The 17,846-nt window shown below is 36.6% G+C and overlaps 1 protein-coding gene across 2 annotated transcripts in view; it reads right to left on the reverse strand.

Annotated features, from left to right (window-relative positions):
- lsp1a (lymphocyte specific protein 1 a) overlaps positions 1-17,588 on the reverse strand; it is a 40,909-nt gene extending 23,321 nt beyond the window's left edge. For both annotated transcript variants that reach the window (XM_067435739.1, XM_067435738.1), the window contains exons 1-2: positions 17,408-17,588; positions 7,648-7,794 (exon numbers count right to left, since the gene is read on the reverse strand). In XM_067435739.1, coding sequence (XP_067291840.1) covers positions 7,648-7,794; positions 17,408-17,466 — 206 coding nt within the window. In that variant the 5' untranslated portion in view covers positions 17,467-17,588. The remainder of the gene's footprint in view (positions 1-7,647; positions 7,795-17,407) is intronic.
- Positions 17,589-17,846: the final 258 nt, after the last annotated feature.

Here is a 17,846-nt window from a genome sequence, read left to right on the forward strand (position 1 = left end):
CAGTCGACTCAAACTTAGTTTTTGGAGGGCCACTGTGCTGCAGAGTTTAGCTCATCAAGGTCTTCACTCTTCAGGGTTACTCGGAATCCAAACTCTGCAGTACAGTGGCCCTCCAAGAACTGAGTTTGCTTTTTTTTTAACGCACATAGTACCTCTTTAGCATAATTTTTTGGACATGCAGGGTACTCCATTGATTTCAACGAGAAACCTTTGCCGTTATACACAGACGCGTTCGGCATGGGAATGCTAGCCATTTGTGTTACATGATATAAAAAACAGGATATAACAGGCAGATACAACTGCTGGCAAGAATTTATTCAAAAAGTGAAAAAGCTTTGAAAATAGATGCCAGGGGTCCTGACCAAGCGTCAATATGTGACGAGTTGGGAGTGAGAACATGTTGGAGTTTGAGACCAATGATATAAGGCAAGATATCTAAATGACTGAATAATACTTTGATGTTTTGTGGATTATTTATTCATTCATTCATTCATTCATTCATTCATTCATTCATTCATTCATTCATTCATTTATTTATTTATTTATTTATTTATTTATTTATTTATAGTGATAAAGCATGCCTAAATGTGCATACTCTCCATCCGTAACAGTATGTGACATTAGTCATTTTGAATATTTTTTAGGGCAGATTCGGTGGCTAGTATGCACATTGGGAAGCAAGGAATGTTTATGATTTAATTCATTAAATTTAATCAGAATAAATAATAATAATTAATTAATAACATCTAAATCTATACCAGAGTAAATTTGTGAAAGGGATTGTTCAAAGGGTTTGCAAAAAGTTTAAACACAGTTGAAAATCTCAAAATAGGGATAAAGAGGCTGTTTTTACAGACTATTTTCTTTTCATTGCGAAGGCTTGAATTAAAATCTATTTAATCTGTCCAGGATCTGCCGAAAAGGCAAGGCAAGTTTATTTGTATAGCACATTTCATACCCAATGGCAATTCAAAGTGCTTTACATTGAAATTAATTAAAACAGTGGAAACAAATGCATGAGGAAAAAGAGTACCATGTGGACGAATAAAAAATTAAAAACAAGCCAAAGAAATGCCAAGAAAAGGAATGCCAAGCACATTCCACAAGATTATTAAGCAGATTTTCAGCAAAGCATATCAACTGAACATCAACAATCAGTCAATACAATTCAACGCAAAATATCCAAGTTAAAAATCTGAATGCTTGTTTACTACACCAAACGCTTATTGTATGAGTCTAGTTCAAAAACTCTTGCACAGGCATTACTAAAATCCACTTTCCATGTTAAACCGATCTTAAAGGTCTTAAAAATGATTCATGTGTAAATAAGCCAAGAGTGAGCTTCTAAATCTCTGATCAAGGATAATTACAAAGTGGCCCAAGACGACCTATTTGTTCTTTGAACAGGTTGATTCAGACAGCTGTGTTTATCTTCACACATATGAAATGCGTGGTATGCGTGTGAGGTCCATAATGTTTCTCTGATTAAAAGAAAGGTTTTATATGGTGTGGGATATGACATAAACCCTGTTCCAAAGGCATGCCCTGCTGAAAATTCTTCAGAGATTAGGTAATGATGAGAGACCAGCTGTGCTGCCCACTGTACATATGCATGCGTGTTTGGTTGAGAGAAAAAGAGAGAAAGAAAACCAAAGTCCAACCTTACAATCAATGACATGATGCTCCCTTTTTTCCGGATATGTACATTAATTAAAAAATACAGGTCCTTCTCAAAAAATTAGCATATTGTGATAAAGTTAATTATTTTCCATAATGTAATGATAAAAATTAAACTTTCATATATTTTAGATTCATTGCTCACCACTGAAATATTTTAGGTCTTTTATTGTTTTAATACTGATGATTTTGGCATACAGCTCAAAAAATTGGCATATTTCATCCGACCAATAAAAGAAAAGTGTTTTTAATACAAAAAAAAGTCAACCTTCAAATAATTATGTTTAGTTATGCACTCAATACTTGGTCGGGAATCCTTTTGCAGAAATGACTGCTTCAATGCGGCGTGGCATGGAGGCGATCAGCCTGTGGCACTGCTGAGGTGTTATGGAGGCCCAGGATGCTTCGATGGTGGCCTTAAGCTCATCCAGAATGTTGGGTCTTGCGTCTCTCAACTTTCTCTTCACAATATCCCACAGATTCTCTATGGGGTTCAGGTCAGGAGAGTTGGCAGGCCAATTGAGCACAGTAAAACCATGGTCAGTAAACCATTTACCAGTGGTTTTGGCACTGCACTGTAAAAAGTTTGTGGTGTTTTTTGTTGGTTTAACTTAAAAAGGTAAGTAACCTGGTTGCCTTACAATTTTGAGTTTATTGAAATTAAAAATTTGAGTTGATGCAATGAAGGAAATTTGTTTAATAAATAGAAACTCATAATATTTTTGTATCTGAACCACATAAAAATGTGATAAATCATGAAAATAGCACTATTTGGCATGTTTCACTGCGTCATCAGAAATAACGCACACATTCTTATCCAATATGCTTACAAAATCTTTTAATAATCTTTTAATAAAGGTTGTCGAATCTCAAAAATATTTCATTGTATTAACTCAAAATTTTAATTTCAATGAACTCAAAATTTCAAGGCAACCAGGTAACTATTTTTCTAAATAATTTTTTACAGTGTGTGAGCAGGTGAGACCATCGCTGACTGTGGGTACTTGACACTGGACTTCAGAAATTGTAGCATTTTATTCTCCCCAGTCTTCCTCCAGACTCTGGCACCTTGATTTCCGAATGACATGCAAAATTTGCTTTCATCCGAAAAAAGTACTTTTGACCACTGAGCAACAGTCCAGTGTTGCTTCTCTGTAGCCAAAAGTGGCTTGACCTGGGGAATGCAGCACCTGTAGCCCATTTCCTGCACACGCCTGTGCACGGTGGCTCTGGATGTTTCTACTCCAGACTCAGTCCACTGCTTCCACAGGTCCCCCAAGGTCTGGAATCGGTCCTTCTCGTCTCGGTCTTTTCGAGTTAATTAGTTGATTCAGATGATTGGGTTAATAGCTTGTTTAGAGAACCTTTGCATGATATGCTAATTTTTTGAGATGATGAATTTTGGGTTGTCATGAGCTGTATGCCAAAATCATCAGTATTAAAACAAGACCTGAAATATTTCAGTTAGTGTGCAATGAATCTATAATATATGAAAGTTACATTTTTATCATTACATTATGGAAAATAATTAACTTTATCACAATATGCTAATTTTTTAGAAGGACCTGTAGATTAAAAAATGCAATTCATGCATACAATTATTTGTATATATTTTATTTTATATATATATATATATATATATATATATATATATATATATTAGGGCCGGGACTCGATTAAAAAAATTAATCTAATTAATTAGAGGCTTTGTAATTAATTAATCGAAATTAATCGCATTTTAATCGCATATAAATATTTTACCTGAGAACAATGAGAAGTAATTTTTCACATGTATTTTTAGTATACCATTGAATAATGACTGAATACATAAGCTTAATCAACAAAATATTGTTTATTTATTTCAGTCCAGCAGACCAGTGCAATGTTTGCCATTAAGTGTAGCAAAAGCATATTTGTGATATTTGAGGCTCGATGTGCTGCGGTGATACGCAAATTCCTTGTTGTATAGCAGGGGTGTCCAATCCTGCTCCTGGAGGGCCACTGTTCTGCTGAGTTTAGCTCTAACCCCAATTGAACACACCTGTACCAGCTCATTAAGGTCTTATTAGGCATACTAGAAACTTTAGCAGTGTATTGAGGCAAGCTGGAGCTAAACTCTGCAGGATGTCAGTGGCCCTCCAGGACCGACTTTGGATACCCCTGTTGTATAGCTTGCACACAACCATGCTCTTGTCGACGCTTCCATCATTTCGTTTTTTAAAACTAAATTTCCCATCCACGGGGCCAAGCAAAGCGGTCTCATCAGCTTCTTCGTTCATGTTCACTATGGTTTGTTGTTTTCATGGTTGTTGTCGTGACTCATGAGCGGCGAGCGCTAGTTGGTGTTCCAGTATAATCGGTCCGTCAAAACTCATTCATTGAAAAAAGTTCCGCGGGGCAAAAATAAGTGCGATTAATTTTTTTTTTTTTTTTCGTAATTAATTAACGCGTTAAAGTCCCGTAGTTAATTAATCTTAATTAACACGTTAAAGTCCCGGCCCTAATATATATATATATATATATATATATATATATATATATATATATATATATATATATATATATATATATAATATACAATATTTAATATATATATATACAGTCTTGTTCAAAATAATAGCAGTACAATGTGACTAACCAGAATAATCAAGGTTTTTAGTATATTTTTTATTGCTACGTGGCAAACAAGTTACCAGTAGGTTCAGTAGATTGTCAGAAAACAAACAAGACCCAGCATTCATGATATGCACGCTCTTAAGGCTGTGCAATTGGGCAATTAGTTGAAAGGGGTGTGTTCAAAAAAATAGCAGTGTCTACCTTTGACTGTACAAACTCAAAACTATTTTGTACAAACATTTTTTTTTTTCTGGGATTTAGCAATCCTGTGAATCACTAAACTAATATTTAGTTGTATGACCACAGTTTTTTAAAACTGCTTGACATCTGTGTGGCATGGAGTCAACCAACTTGTGGCACCTCTCAGCTGTTATTCCACTCCATGATTCTTTAACAACATTCCACAATTCATTCACATTTCTTGGTTTTGCTTCAGAAACAGCATTTTTGATATCACCCCACAAGTTCTCAATTGGATTAAGGTCTGGAGATTGGGCTGGCCACTCCATAACATTAATTTTGTTGGTTTGGAACCAAGACTTTGCCCGTTTACTAGTGTGTTTTGGGTCATTGTCTTGTTGAAACAACCGTTTCAAGGGCATGTCCTCTTCAGCATAGGGCAACATGACCTCTTCAAGTATTTTAACATATGCAAACTGATCCATGATCCCTGGTATGCGATAAATAGGCCCAACACCATGGTAGGAGAAACATGCCCATATCATGATGCTTGCACCTCCATGCTTCACTGTCTTCACTGTGTACTGTGGCTTGAATTCAGAGTTTGGGGGTAGTCTCACAAACTGCCTGTGGCCCTTGGACCCAAAAAGAACAATTTTACTCTCATCAGTCCACAAAATGTTCCTCCATTTCTCTTTAGGCCAGTTGATGTGTTCTTTGGCAAATTGTAACCTCTTCTGCACATGCCTTTTTTTTAACAGAGGGACTTTGCGGGGGATTCTTGAAAATAGATTAGCTTCACACAGACGTCTTCTAACTGTCACAGTACTTACAGGTAACTCCAGACTGTCTTTGATCATCCTGGAGGTAATCATTGGCTGAGCCTTTGCCATTCTGGTTATTCTTCTATCCATTTTGATGGTTGTCTTCCGTTTTCTTCCACGTCTCTCTGGTTTTGCTCTCCATTTTAAGGCATTGGAGATCATTTTAGCTGAACAGCCTATCATTTTTTGCACCTCTTTATAGGTTTTCCCCTCTCTAATTAACTTTTTAATCAAAGTACGCTGTTCTTCTGAACAATGTCTTGAACGACCCATTTTCCTCAGCTTTCAAATGCATGTTCAACAAGTGTTGGCTTCATCCTTAAATAGGGGCCACCTGATTCACACCTGTTTCTTCACAAAATTGATGACCTCAGTGATTGAATGCCACACTGCTATTTTTTTTAACACACCCCTTTCAACTAATTCAACTAATTGCCCAATTGCACAGCCTTAAGAGCGTGCATATCATGAATGCTGGGTCTCATTTGTTTTCTGAGAATCTACTGAACCTACTGGTAACTTGTTTGTCACATAGCAATAAAAAATATACTAAAAACCTTGATTATTCTGGCTATTATTTTGAACAAGACTGTATATATATATATATATATATATATATATATATATATATATATATATATATATATATATATATATATATATATATATATATATATATATATTAATTTATTTATATTAATTTATATTAATTATATTATATTATATTTAATATTTAATATTTCAGATACTGTATATTTTAGTTATGGTATATTATATAAAAAAATATATAAAACAGGAAAACAGGCACAAATATCTTTATATCTGCCTTATATACAAAAGATATATAAAATATATTTTTATAAGGCAGATTTATAAAAGCTACTTAAATGTATTAATGGAACTAAGGCCATAGGCCTGATCCAAGCTCAATCGAAGCCCTGTCTGTGAATAAGGGCCATTGTAACACAAATTTATTGCATTTTAATATCCGCATGTTGGTGCAAAGAAAAACAAATTTAGATATCAATCTGCATATGCTATAGGTCTTCAAACCTGCTCAAGGAGGCCCACTGCCCTGCAACAATCATGTAAATCCAACCCGCTTTAGCTTGTGATTTTCAAGAAATCCAGAAGAGCTTGATTAGTCGTTTCAGGTGTGTTTAATTAGGGTTAGAGCTAAACTTTTAAGGAAGGTGGCCCTTCAGGAGCAGGGTTAAAGACCTCTGGCATATGCAATTGACGTTGGTTGTGCTCATCTTTTGCTTCTTTGAAGGCATCTTAAAGGGGTACTTCAGTGCTGGGAAGATGAATCTGTATTTAAACTGGGTCATCAATGTAGTAGAAATTATTTTTGTATTTGGTGACTTCTAGACTGAGAAAAGACAGAAAATGTATTTTTTGTCTCATGGGGATGAAAGACTACAATTCCCAGAATGCTTCGCTGCCCTTTAAGGCCATTCCCAAAGCCACCTACTGGATTACTGTGACTGAGCTGGAGAAGACACCACAATTAAAAACTGAACATGTCTGTTCAATATAATGAGCGAGTCACCGCGCGAGTATCAGCACTGAGCACTAACTGCAGGAGTGAGATAAATGAGCTGATGAGCTCTTGTGATTAAAGCTGAGGTAATCGCGACTACACTTGCGGTATACATTCACAACGCAAGTTCAGTCTGGCGCATTTCAGTTCATGACTTTGCAAGCTTAACTTTCATAGAAATTAATTTGAGAAGTTAACTTAAATTGCTCACCATAGCTCCGTTTAAATGAGTGCCTGTAGCTGCCTGCTGAGCTCTGAGTGTGATCTCCCATCCCCCATGCGCGGGTTCAAAACATGCGGAAATGGCTCCCTCTGCTGGCTGTAGTCTTTAGCCTTTGGCCAAACATTCCTCCTATGATGCAAATATCATCAATTTGCATCATAGGAGGAATTTTTCCAGAAATAAAATGCATAAATCTCTTGTCTCAGCAGGATATGAGGGGGGAAAGCACAATCATTTGAATAAACTCCAGGGTTTCTACTGATACAAAGCCATATGCTAATCGCTGAAGTAACCCTTTAAGTAAAACAGCTCAATATTTTAAGGAAGCACATGCAAACTTTTTTTAAATGTTTAATTTTCTTTATAATGGACACTCTTTTGTTGAGTTTTTTAAATGTTTACATGTCTGTCAGATGTCTCCTCATGTCTAAGTGGACAGCTCTTGGCAAAGAATAAGCTGGAATGAGAACCAGACATGTCCCAAGTCCACATTTCCATATTTTATATGGAAATCTGCCAGGTGGCAAAACAAGCCTAACAAATACCAGGTGAAATGCGAAGTATAGAATGACATTGACACTTACAGGCCGGCCTCAGGTGGGTTCACACTGTCTTGAGGAGACCCAGCAGATCTAGACAGGCTGTGTTGATCACGGAAGGCCTCCCGGGCCCGACGTCGCCTTTCTCTCTCGATCTCCTCAGCATCTTCGATACTTCGCTGGGCCGTCACTCTGCAGGAAAAGAAGTAAGAATGAGCCTCTTGTTATACTAGATAAATTTTTCTTTCTTGACCCAGGTGAGAATCGTGGTCGAAAGATAAATGACCCCATAGCTCAGAAGAGTGCTGATGACAGTGATACATGGACCTCTTCAAGAACAATAGTTTGTTTAGTCCCTTGTTTGAGATTTAGAGCCGGTGGAACATCTGCTCTGGCATTTGACACCGCCAATGCTTGAGTGACGCAGATGGGAGGCTCTTGCAAACTCACACTCAAGATACTGAGGCATCTCTATGTTTATCTAGCCTGTAAACATACACAAACACACTCTTCGTGTCTCCAACACTGGCAAAAGTAGGCCAAACAAACTAATTTCATTCACCGCTTGAAGCTTTATTTACTAATGCAAAGTCTTGCCAAATTTCTTACAAATGTTATGGTAGCAAGCATTAACTTTGCTCTTTCCAGATCATAGGGGGGTCTATGTTCTCCCCAAAATGAAAAATATAATCATTTACTCACATTACAAACCTGTGATTTTCTTCTGTGGAACACAAAGGAGATTTTTAATTTACCCCATACAGTGGAAGTCATTGGGCTCCAGTGTTGTGTAGACCCCAACATTCTCCAAAATAGCTTTTTTGTGTGTGTTCTGAAGCAAGTATGCTACACAGATCTTGAAGGACATATGAGTTAGTATATTATTTTTGGGCGAACTATTCCTTTAGGGACTCTGAAGTCTGGATTGTGGATCAATTAAGGGTGAACACAGGTCACCAATGAACCTCTGAAGATTTTCAGGCCAGATTACATCTGGGGTCACAGGTGGCTTTACAATAGCCATAAAAGCATGTTGACTGAGCAATATTGTCTTATCAACATTCAAGAGAGGTTCTAATTAGAACCAAACTTTTTCAGTCAGATGCCATTGATGAAAGTTTTTAGGTTCCACGACATCTTATTTTGAGTTCTTTATTGAATGACCTACACTTTAAAGTATCTAGTGGTGCTTTAAAGAACCAGAAAACATTTGAAATTTGAAATGAAGAAATTATGTAACACCGTGAATATTTTTAATTGCCAAAGAACCCGACAGTAACTCAAGAACCCTACAAACATTACAAACGTCATTCAATGAACTCCTTGATCAAAGGACCCTCTTTAGAAAGTCATTTTTTACTGTTGTAAATGTTGTACATTTTAAAGAAGGTTATGCTGATGTGTATCTAACTTTAATATAGGAATTTGGCTTCTAAGACTATTTTCATTAGCGAAGAAAAATATACAACTTTCTGAATTTAGTTTTAAATTTAGTTCTAAAAGCACTTGTCTCAACTTAACCAGAGGTCTGTGGTTAAAAAAAAAAAAAAGTGAATGATCTTTTTCTTTCTTTTTTCTGGTGAAAGAAAATATGTAAATAAGAGGAAAATATACATTTCATGAATGTATATTTACTGAGTAATCCGCTATATTGTAGAAGGGGGTGGGGGGTGTCAAAATAAATATCGCTTAAACTGATTCAAATATAGATTCTTACAAATACACTTTTGAGAGCAAGTTATGGTGGCTCAACTTGACCATCTCAGTGTATCTTTGGCACTAAGATATATGTTCTATTGTTTTGAGAGGGAAACGATACATTTCTAGTTTCCACATTATATATTTAACCATATAATTTAACCAACATTGTTTTCTTCAGCTGTTCCTCTCTGAAATAAAAAAGTATCAGCTTTATGAAAATTGCCCCACATCTGATTTTTGACCACTGAAAATCTGTAAAATTTACTCTTAGCGCCATATTGAAATCCCAATATCTGAAATTGAACTATATATGACCTTAAAAGATATTGATACCAAAAGAAAAGTTTGTTAAAAACCAAAACAAAAAAGCATATTAAGAGAGCTTTAATACTTCTTGAGTTGCATGCATTAAAACTAAATGTGGATAAAACTAGGTAAAAAGTGCTTTTTCCCATTTTTGCAGGCATGTAATGCGACAAAGATTGCTAATGCCTGGCTCACACTACAGGAGTTTTAGGCAGATTTTTGCCTGATTTTCCCCTCCCGAGACTCGGAGAAAAAATATTTTCCAGGACCTTGATCAGTTCTGATGTTCGGCGCAGATTATCTGGTAATGTGAGGCGTTCACAGATCAAATCTTGCACCTCCTGATCTGCTCTCACACAAATCGGGCTCACCCCGATCATATCAAACATGTTTGATATTTATCGGGATGAGCAAGACTGTAATAACGTCAGTACTGTCACAATAGCCAATAGGAAACTATGACAAGACAGACATTTCAAAATGGATTTTTTTTCTAAACAAGCCTAGACTAGACAAGCGTTACAGTAAATGACACAAAAATGTCTCGTTTGTGGAAATGAGTCGGATAATACATTGCATATGAAAGTGTTCGTGCAATCCAGATATGTTTATATGCAGATGTTAGCAAATTGCCTACTTTAGAAAAAAAAACATGAAAAGGACATGGAAATTTGTACTTCTTGAAAATGGGCCGTAAGCCTCTGCTGTGCAACACTGCAGCTTTCCTTCGGGTAATTGTATTGCTTTTCAAATTCAATGACAAAGTTTCATAAGGTAAGGCTTAACTATATTGTTACTATTTGTTGCTCATTTATTTAACAGCAGTTTTCTAATGGGTGATGAATTTGGGTGCCTTCACAGATGCGTCACGCGCTCGCTGGCTTTGTACGTTTAGAAATGTTTAGTGATATTCATATTCGCCGCTGCAGCACATATTTGTGAATGAATGTATGAATAGTAAAGGGTGGTGTTTCGTGCTGTCATGTGGGGTAAATAGAGAACGTAATTTGGAATTTTAATTTTAAAGCACAAATCTACACTGTAACAGGTGACAATATTGCTTTTGAACTAGGCAGCCAATATTATAACGGTAAACATTCTAGCACACTAGTGTGACAGAGCATTCGTGCATGGTTCGCCTAAAATACTTAGAAATAAGAAAACAAGTCGTCTGAACCAGGGGTTTTCAAACTGGGGTCCGGGGACCTCCAGGGGTCCTCCAGAAGGTTTTAAGGGGTCCGCAGAAAATTTCAGGGAATAAAAAGGTAAAAAAAAGTCTACCAAATATTCTGTTTAATTTCTAAATGTTTCTCTTCTTTCTTTGCGTACATACTTTCCAGAATTGTATATGTTTGCTTTGTCGTTCTAGTGAGTTTTTCTTAGAAGCTTCTTTTTTTTTTTACTTTATCACAATATGCTAATTTTTTGTGAAGGACTGGTAGTGGACTACTCATCCATCCATAACATTTAATATTTTTGGCTTTCATTATTTATGATAAAAAATAATCATTAAAAAATCAAATATTTGAGCTTGGAGAGTTTCTGAAATTTGGTTGATTTGACATGAAATCAGATATTGAAATCAAGATGTGCCAAATATATAAGCACAGCTGGGGTTACCTGTGACACTTAGCCTGCAGCAATACTGTTTTTTAAGTACAAACCATTTTCTACTCATAACCCAACTACAGTTTAAAGAGCAAACCACATCTTGAAACCAACCATAGTTTCACAAAGGACTTATGGCAGGATCTGATCTGTCACACACAGTTCCCGTGCCTCTGATTATTATAGGCTGTTAATCACTCAGACTGGATTACTTCATTTTTTGGCAGGAGCCACTTGAATGATGTCAATCCTGCCAATGATGTCATTCAACATCAGATTTATTTACCACTATCAGTCTGATTATGTAGCCTTTTCCCTTTATGTCTGGAAATACCGTCTTCCAAGAGTTATGGGAGTAAAAACAGATTTTCTGTCATGGTGAGCATATTGTCAAACACAGACTGACAAAATGTTTCTCAGACCCATTTCGGAATTAAATGGAAACACTGAAGTGAGAGAGAACGAAAGGGAAAAGAAAACAAGAGCTTGGCTTATATTCAGAATGTATCACCTCCCCTGACAATGTGTTGACTAAACTTACACAGCCTGGTGCCCTGGGGCAGAAAGGATTTGGAAGGCTTGACGGATTGGGAAATGTTTTTCACCATTGTTGCCTGCCCTAATTTACTACAGCCAAGTCTGGTCTTGCAGAGCACAGGATGAGCCACATGGGTCAGTCACTAATGGATCATATGGAAGTTGAACTCTGACCTGAGTTCCCTTTTCAGCACTTAACCTTAATTATTTAAGTGAAACCTGTGATTAGTAAATGCCAATTGTCTGATACATGCTCTCTAGACAGGGTGTCATTGTTACTGATTGAAGGCATGTATGACTTTCATTGTTCTGTGAAACACAAAAGAAGATATTTTTTGTCAATATAATGAAAGTCAAAAGGGTCCAAGACAAACCATTTTTCATGTTTTAAGTAATTTTTTCTCCAAAATATCTTATATGTTCCACAGAAGTAAGAAAAGCATAAATGTTTGAAACAAAGCCATGTTTACACCAGCAACTAAGCAACGAATAGAAGTCATTCATTCTCAGTTGCATTTGGCCATTTCTGGAGGCGTGAGTGAGAGTCTCTCGTGGCCTCATGGGATAGTAAAGTGTGCACTGGATGTGCACTTAAGAATCTTGCCAGAAGTGCAATCTGGGTATTTTTTGCCTTTTATAAATTAATTCAGACATACAGTACTACTTTCTACTACAGACATACTTTTTTCACATACTGGTTTTCACCTAATATACTGTAGAGAAGTATGCACAATCGAATGCAGCCAAATCTTTAATTTTTGGGTTAAATAAGCCCTGTTTACACTGACAGTGACTTGCAATGACAAAGCAATTGGAAGCATTGTTCAATAGAAGACAAGAAAATATAGCAATCAGGTAAATGTTAAGCACTGATAAAAATTATGTTGTGGTAAAGTCAATTACTAGCCTAGATATCTAGATACACCCTAGCGGCAGCAAATCGAATCTGCTGCGAGTGTCGTCTAGCAACTCTCAATACACATCTGAGCTGTAAAAACCAAACTCTGGTCGGGCCAATCACATCGTGTATAGAGACGGTGGGTGGGGCTTAACATAATGGCAGCCGAGTTGCGCTTGCGCGCTTCTAGTAAACACAGAAACTGGTGAACAGCGGTCTTTAGAAACAGCTTTGACCGCGACTCTAGGAGACTTGGAGTTAAGCTTTTCTCTGAGAAAAGAACAAAGAACGGCACTGAAGTCATTCTAAAAAAGGGAAGATGTGTTTGTAGTTTTACCGACCACATACAACGAAAGTTTAATCTTCACATGTTTACTAGCTTCAACTAGATCCGCTTCACGTTGCTTTGGTTGGTTGTAGCGCTATTCAATTGCGTGCATAACTTATCTCTAAAATCAGAGGAAATTTATGGTAACTCTGATGTAGAAGTAATTAACTCTAATTGTAAGCCTAAACTTGACATAAACTGTAAATTTATCCTTTAAATCTGATTGGTTGATTGGAATGTTGTTCAAGGATCAACAAAGATGTTGATCCAGGAACATGTTGTGGTTTGTGAAATCAGGTTAAGCTAAAAGGGTGTGTGAACAACAGATGCAATTTACATTTACCTCCGCAAAGTCATTCAATCCTGTAAGCTAGACAAACATGTATAGTAGTAATAGTTAAAATCATTAATATATTGTTAAATATGTGCACAAAATTATTTTAAGGCATTAGAAATCATTAGTCATCACTAACATACATTTTAATGTGTTCAGTTTTTCTATCTCAGACTAAAATGTTTTCTTGCTGTACTGTGACTTTACTCTTTCTGGTTCTCTTCATGACATAGCAGATCATTGTTCTTTGTGGAAATGATCTTAACTGTTCCCTTTTGTTCTTTGTACAGGGAAGCATATTCTTGTTTGGTGTTTGTTTACAGGTCTGAGATCTGAATGATGAATGCTCTGATTTCCTCCTCTCTCATTTTATATCTGAATTGAAAGGCAGCTGTGAGGTTTATTGACTCTGTGAGTCCGATGATGTCATCCTAACGACAGATTTAAAGCGCAAAGGAGAGTTATTTTCCCAGGCATGTTAGTATCTTCCTTCTGTCAGTGTGTGGTCGCATCCCTGCAAACCTCGCATACGCTTCCCAGTGTTCCCTAAATGGCTGACGAAATTTCAAAGCGCTGATCTAAGCTGTGGAAAGTGCGGCGTTATGAATCATGAGGATTGTAACATCTGTAATTATGTCATTTAATGGGAGAGCTCTAAAAATGATTTATTTTAGCACACTTCAAAAAGAGAGGATAGATTCTTAAATTACTCGCATTTAAAAATAAAGGTTTCAAAAAGGGAGTTTTCACAGCAATGCCATAGAAGAACCTTTTTAGTTCCAAAAAGTTTTAGAACCATTTTTTCTTAGTGTAAAATACATATGTGTGTGTGTGTGTGTGTGCGTGCGTGCGTGTGTGTGTGTGTGTGCACATATATATATAATTATATATTTATTATTATTATTATTTTTTATATATATAGAATGGAAAAGTTCAGTGGATGTGAAAGATCCCCTGTGGTGAAAATTAGCTTTTTAATATTGTTGATATGTGGTGTTTTCTTTTTTTAGTATGCTTTAAGAAAAACCATGTGCAAATTATAAGATTGTCGCAAAAACGCAGTTTGAAATTCCTGGTGTTTCTTACGTCACAAACTACCTTGTAACCAATCACGTTTCATTACATTCAAGCTATTTTAAGGCATGAAGAATTTTTTTTCACAGGAAAAAAACATTTCAATATGTAATTTTGGTGATCGCAAATGAGTTTTAAAGGACAAAATTACGGGGACTTTAAATGTTCTTCATGGAACAATAGATGCTAAAAAAGAACCTTTAGTTTTAAGAGTGTAGCTGCAACAAAAAGGCTCTGGATTGGGATGTGTTCTTCTTTATGTTTTGATTTTTATTTGAAATATACATTTATAAATATAAATTATAATTCTAAAGTCAGCAGGTTTTTTGAATATAGTTTGTTTTTCTGTATTTCTATGGCCCAGAAATAGGCACGTTCTTCTAATTTCAGTTGATTGACGTCTTAAAATATACAGTACTAACATGAATTTTATCCCATTCCTGATTGCCTAGAGCAGCGATTCCCAGAGTTTAGCTCCAACCTTGATCAAACTCACCTGTAGATTTCTAGTAATCCCGAAGAGCTTTATTAGCTGGTTCAGGTGTGTTTGATTAGGGTTGGAGCTAGAGAACGTCTGGCCTAGAGCCTAACTTCAGTGGCTCATCTTACCCAACTCCCCCTATATACGTCTCTAATGCTTAACTACACAAAACACAGTGCCCTCAGTGTTTATTCTACTCTGCTGCCTGAAACCTTCAGAAAAGCATACTGCCACTGGGACGGTAAAGTTTATTCCCCCTTTCAGTCAAACCTCTAAGCCTTCTGCATTCCAGCAGCTCTTATCAGAGAATCGTAAATAGAAGAGCGGCTCATGTAAAGTCCACAGATCAGGGGGTCACGGCTTTGACCACAATGAGAAAGACGTTTTGTGCAAGATAAAAACATTAGTGTCAAATTTGTACACCACAAGCCCCCCAAAAAATGTACATCCTGCCAAATCTAAACCGATTTTGCGGTAAGTGTCAGTGTGACGTACTGTATACACTGTAAAATATGTTAAGGTTGTAATGGTTTTCAAAACACTTTGACAAGTGTATACAAAATATGGTATACACAGTGTTGCAATTGACATATCCGGTACATGTCGCAGCGCTTCTGATGAATGTAGACCGTTAATAGAGAAAGAAGCTTCGTGAGTGTGAGAAAAAGCTGATTTTTTTGGCAGCTCTGAAAAGCCTTGGGGAAATAAATCCTGTCTGCCGATAATGCAACCTGTTTATGTATGACAAATCACACCTGATCCACCTCTAATCCTGTCCGTACAGAAACGAATATTGTATGCACATCCTGAGCGGTTACGCTATTTTTGTTTGTGTATATACAAATTGTGTCTTGTCTTTAAAACACTCCTTTGTGTTTCACGGGAGAAAGACAGTCATACGGGTTTTGAAAGACATGAGGGGTAAACAATGACTACCTTTTTTTGGTGAACAAAGCTTTTTCTAAGTAGACAGGTTTGTGTTCGTGGAAAAACAGCTGGGTAGTTCACCGCTGAAGTTTTTGTTGTTTAAATAAGTGCATTGTGGAATGGCAGCTTCTTTGTTTACGGTAAACAAACCTACAGTTTTCTACCTAAATTATAGTTGGCTTGCGACACCTTTACAGATAACTGGTCGTATCAATGCGTCTCATTGCCAGTGAATGTCAGCAGGTCGCATTTTTAATTAGATGACCTCAACCTTCTCCTTCCTCCCTTCTCCTGTCCCGTCATCTATCCACAATATCCACAGAACCTCTGGAAGAAACAATAAACTGTTCTGGAACACTGACAAAATTCCAGAAGCCACAGTAAACGACACATCATGCAGTTCTCTATAAAGACAACAATGCATGAAGGTGTGACAAATTGCCGAAATGTGCCGAGAGTTAATTATTGTATCTTAAATACTATATGGAAATCTATATTAGTATGTGTTCAGGTTTTGCTTAAATCTTTTTTTCTTCTTGTGCCAAGAAATCACATCACAATGTTGTCAATTTACAAACGGGCCATTTTAGCAAAATGTACATTTTATTAATGTAACTTAGAGACATTAATGTAACTTAGAGACACACTTATTTAATCTTAAACGGTGTGTTAATAGGCCAGAGGAGAACTGGCACCCCGACTGAGTCTGGTTTCTCCCAAGGTTTATTTTTCTCCATCATGCCCCGATGGAGTTTTGGTTCCTTGCCACTGTCGCCTTTGGCTTGGCTTGCTCAGTTGGGGACACTAAAAATATGATTAAAGTTATTCAACTTATTATACAAATAAAATATATGAATTAGGTCTTATTTAATTCTATAAACTATAATACTGATCTGCCAACATTGTCGCTATATGATAAATTAAAATAAGCTGATAACATCACTGTTTTCTCCAGTACGACTGTACAGCCAAATCTAATTTTGTCGCAATATTATCCTGTTTGACACTGTGAAGCTGCTTTGACACAATCGTGATTGTAAAAGCGCTATATAAATAAAGTTGATTGATTGATTGATTGATTTGTGTATTAGGGATTATTCATAGCTTTTCAGTTAGACAAAAATAAATAATGAACAGTTTAAAGAGTTTCTGTTTTATGTATATGTGCAATTTAAACTAAAAACTTAATGTTCACTGTTAAAAGTGATCAGTTTTCTTAACTTAAAAAAAAGTGAGGAAACCCTATTAAGTAATAAAATTCATGCGTAAGTGAAAAAAAATAAGGTATGTGAATAACGGGTTTCCTCACTTTTTTTTAAGTAAAGGAAACTTTTTCTAAACAAATACATACATTTCCATTATCCCAAAAGTTAATGTCTTCCCATAACAAATAATGACAGGTTCTTAAAGAACAAAACTTGGCATTTAAATAAGCTGTACTGTACTGAATGATCTTCATTATAAACAATAACCAATATGTATCATAACCCACGAAACTGAAGCAATTGCAAAAGAACAAAGAAAACTTTGTATATATGTCCGTCATCACACCTGAGATCCCAGCTGTAAACCTTAAATTTGATGCAAAAGTCTGGCATACAAATTCCTCACCTCAGGAGGTTCTGCAAACCTTGCTTGCTGGAGTTTCGTCTCCCAAATGCACTTGACATTGTTCTTTCTTCTCCGAACTTCTGTTTTTTTGGGGGGGTGGATGTTTTGAATTCCGTGGAATCTGATTCACAAAGACTCCCTCGCGCTCTTTCCCTGGACGCTCAGCTTCTGAGGAGAGATCCACGCGGCACTCGGTCTCGTCTCAGAGACTGGCTTTAGTCACACACTGTCCCCTCCTCCTCTCCTCTCCTCTCCTCCCTCTGTTTTTTTTTTCTCTTTCCTGCATGTGGTTCTCATTGAGAGAGCCCAGACCATAACCTAACATCTTTTCCCCCTCCTTTTCCCTCTTTTCCAGGGTCATGTGGTCGTCCCAGGGGAAAATGTAAGTTGATACCCCCCACCCCATGCTATGAATCCAGCCCCCCACATGACCCCCGTC

This window comes from Pseudorasbora parva, chromosome 25 (assembly GCF_024679245.1).
Source record: "Pseudorasbora parva isolate DD20220531a chromosome 25, ASM2467924v1, whole genome shotgun sequence".
Lineage (NCBI taxonomy): Eukaryota > Metazoa > Chordata > Actinopteri > Cypriniformes > Gobionidae > Pseudorasbora > Pseudorasbora parva.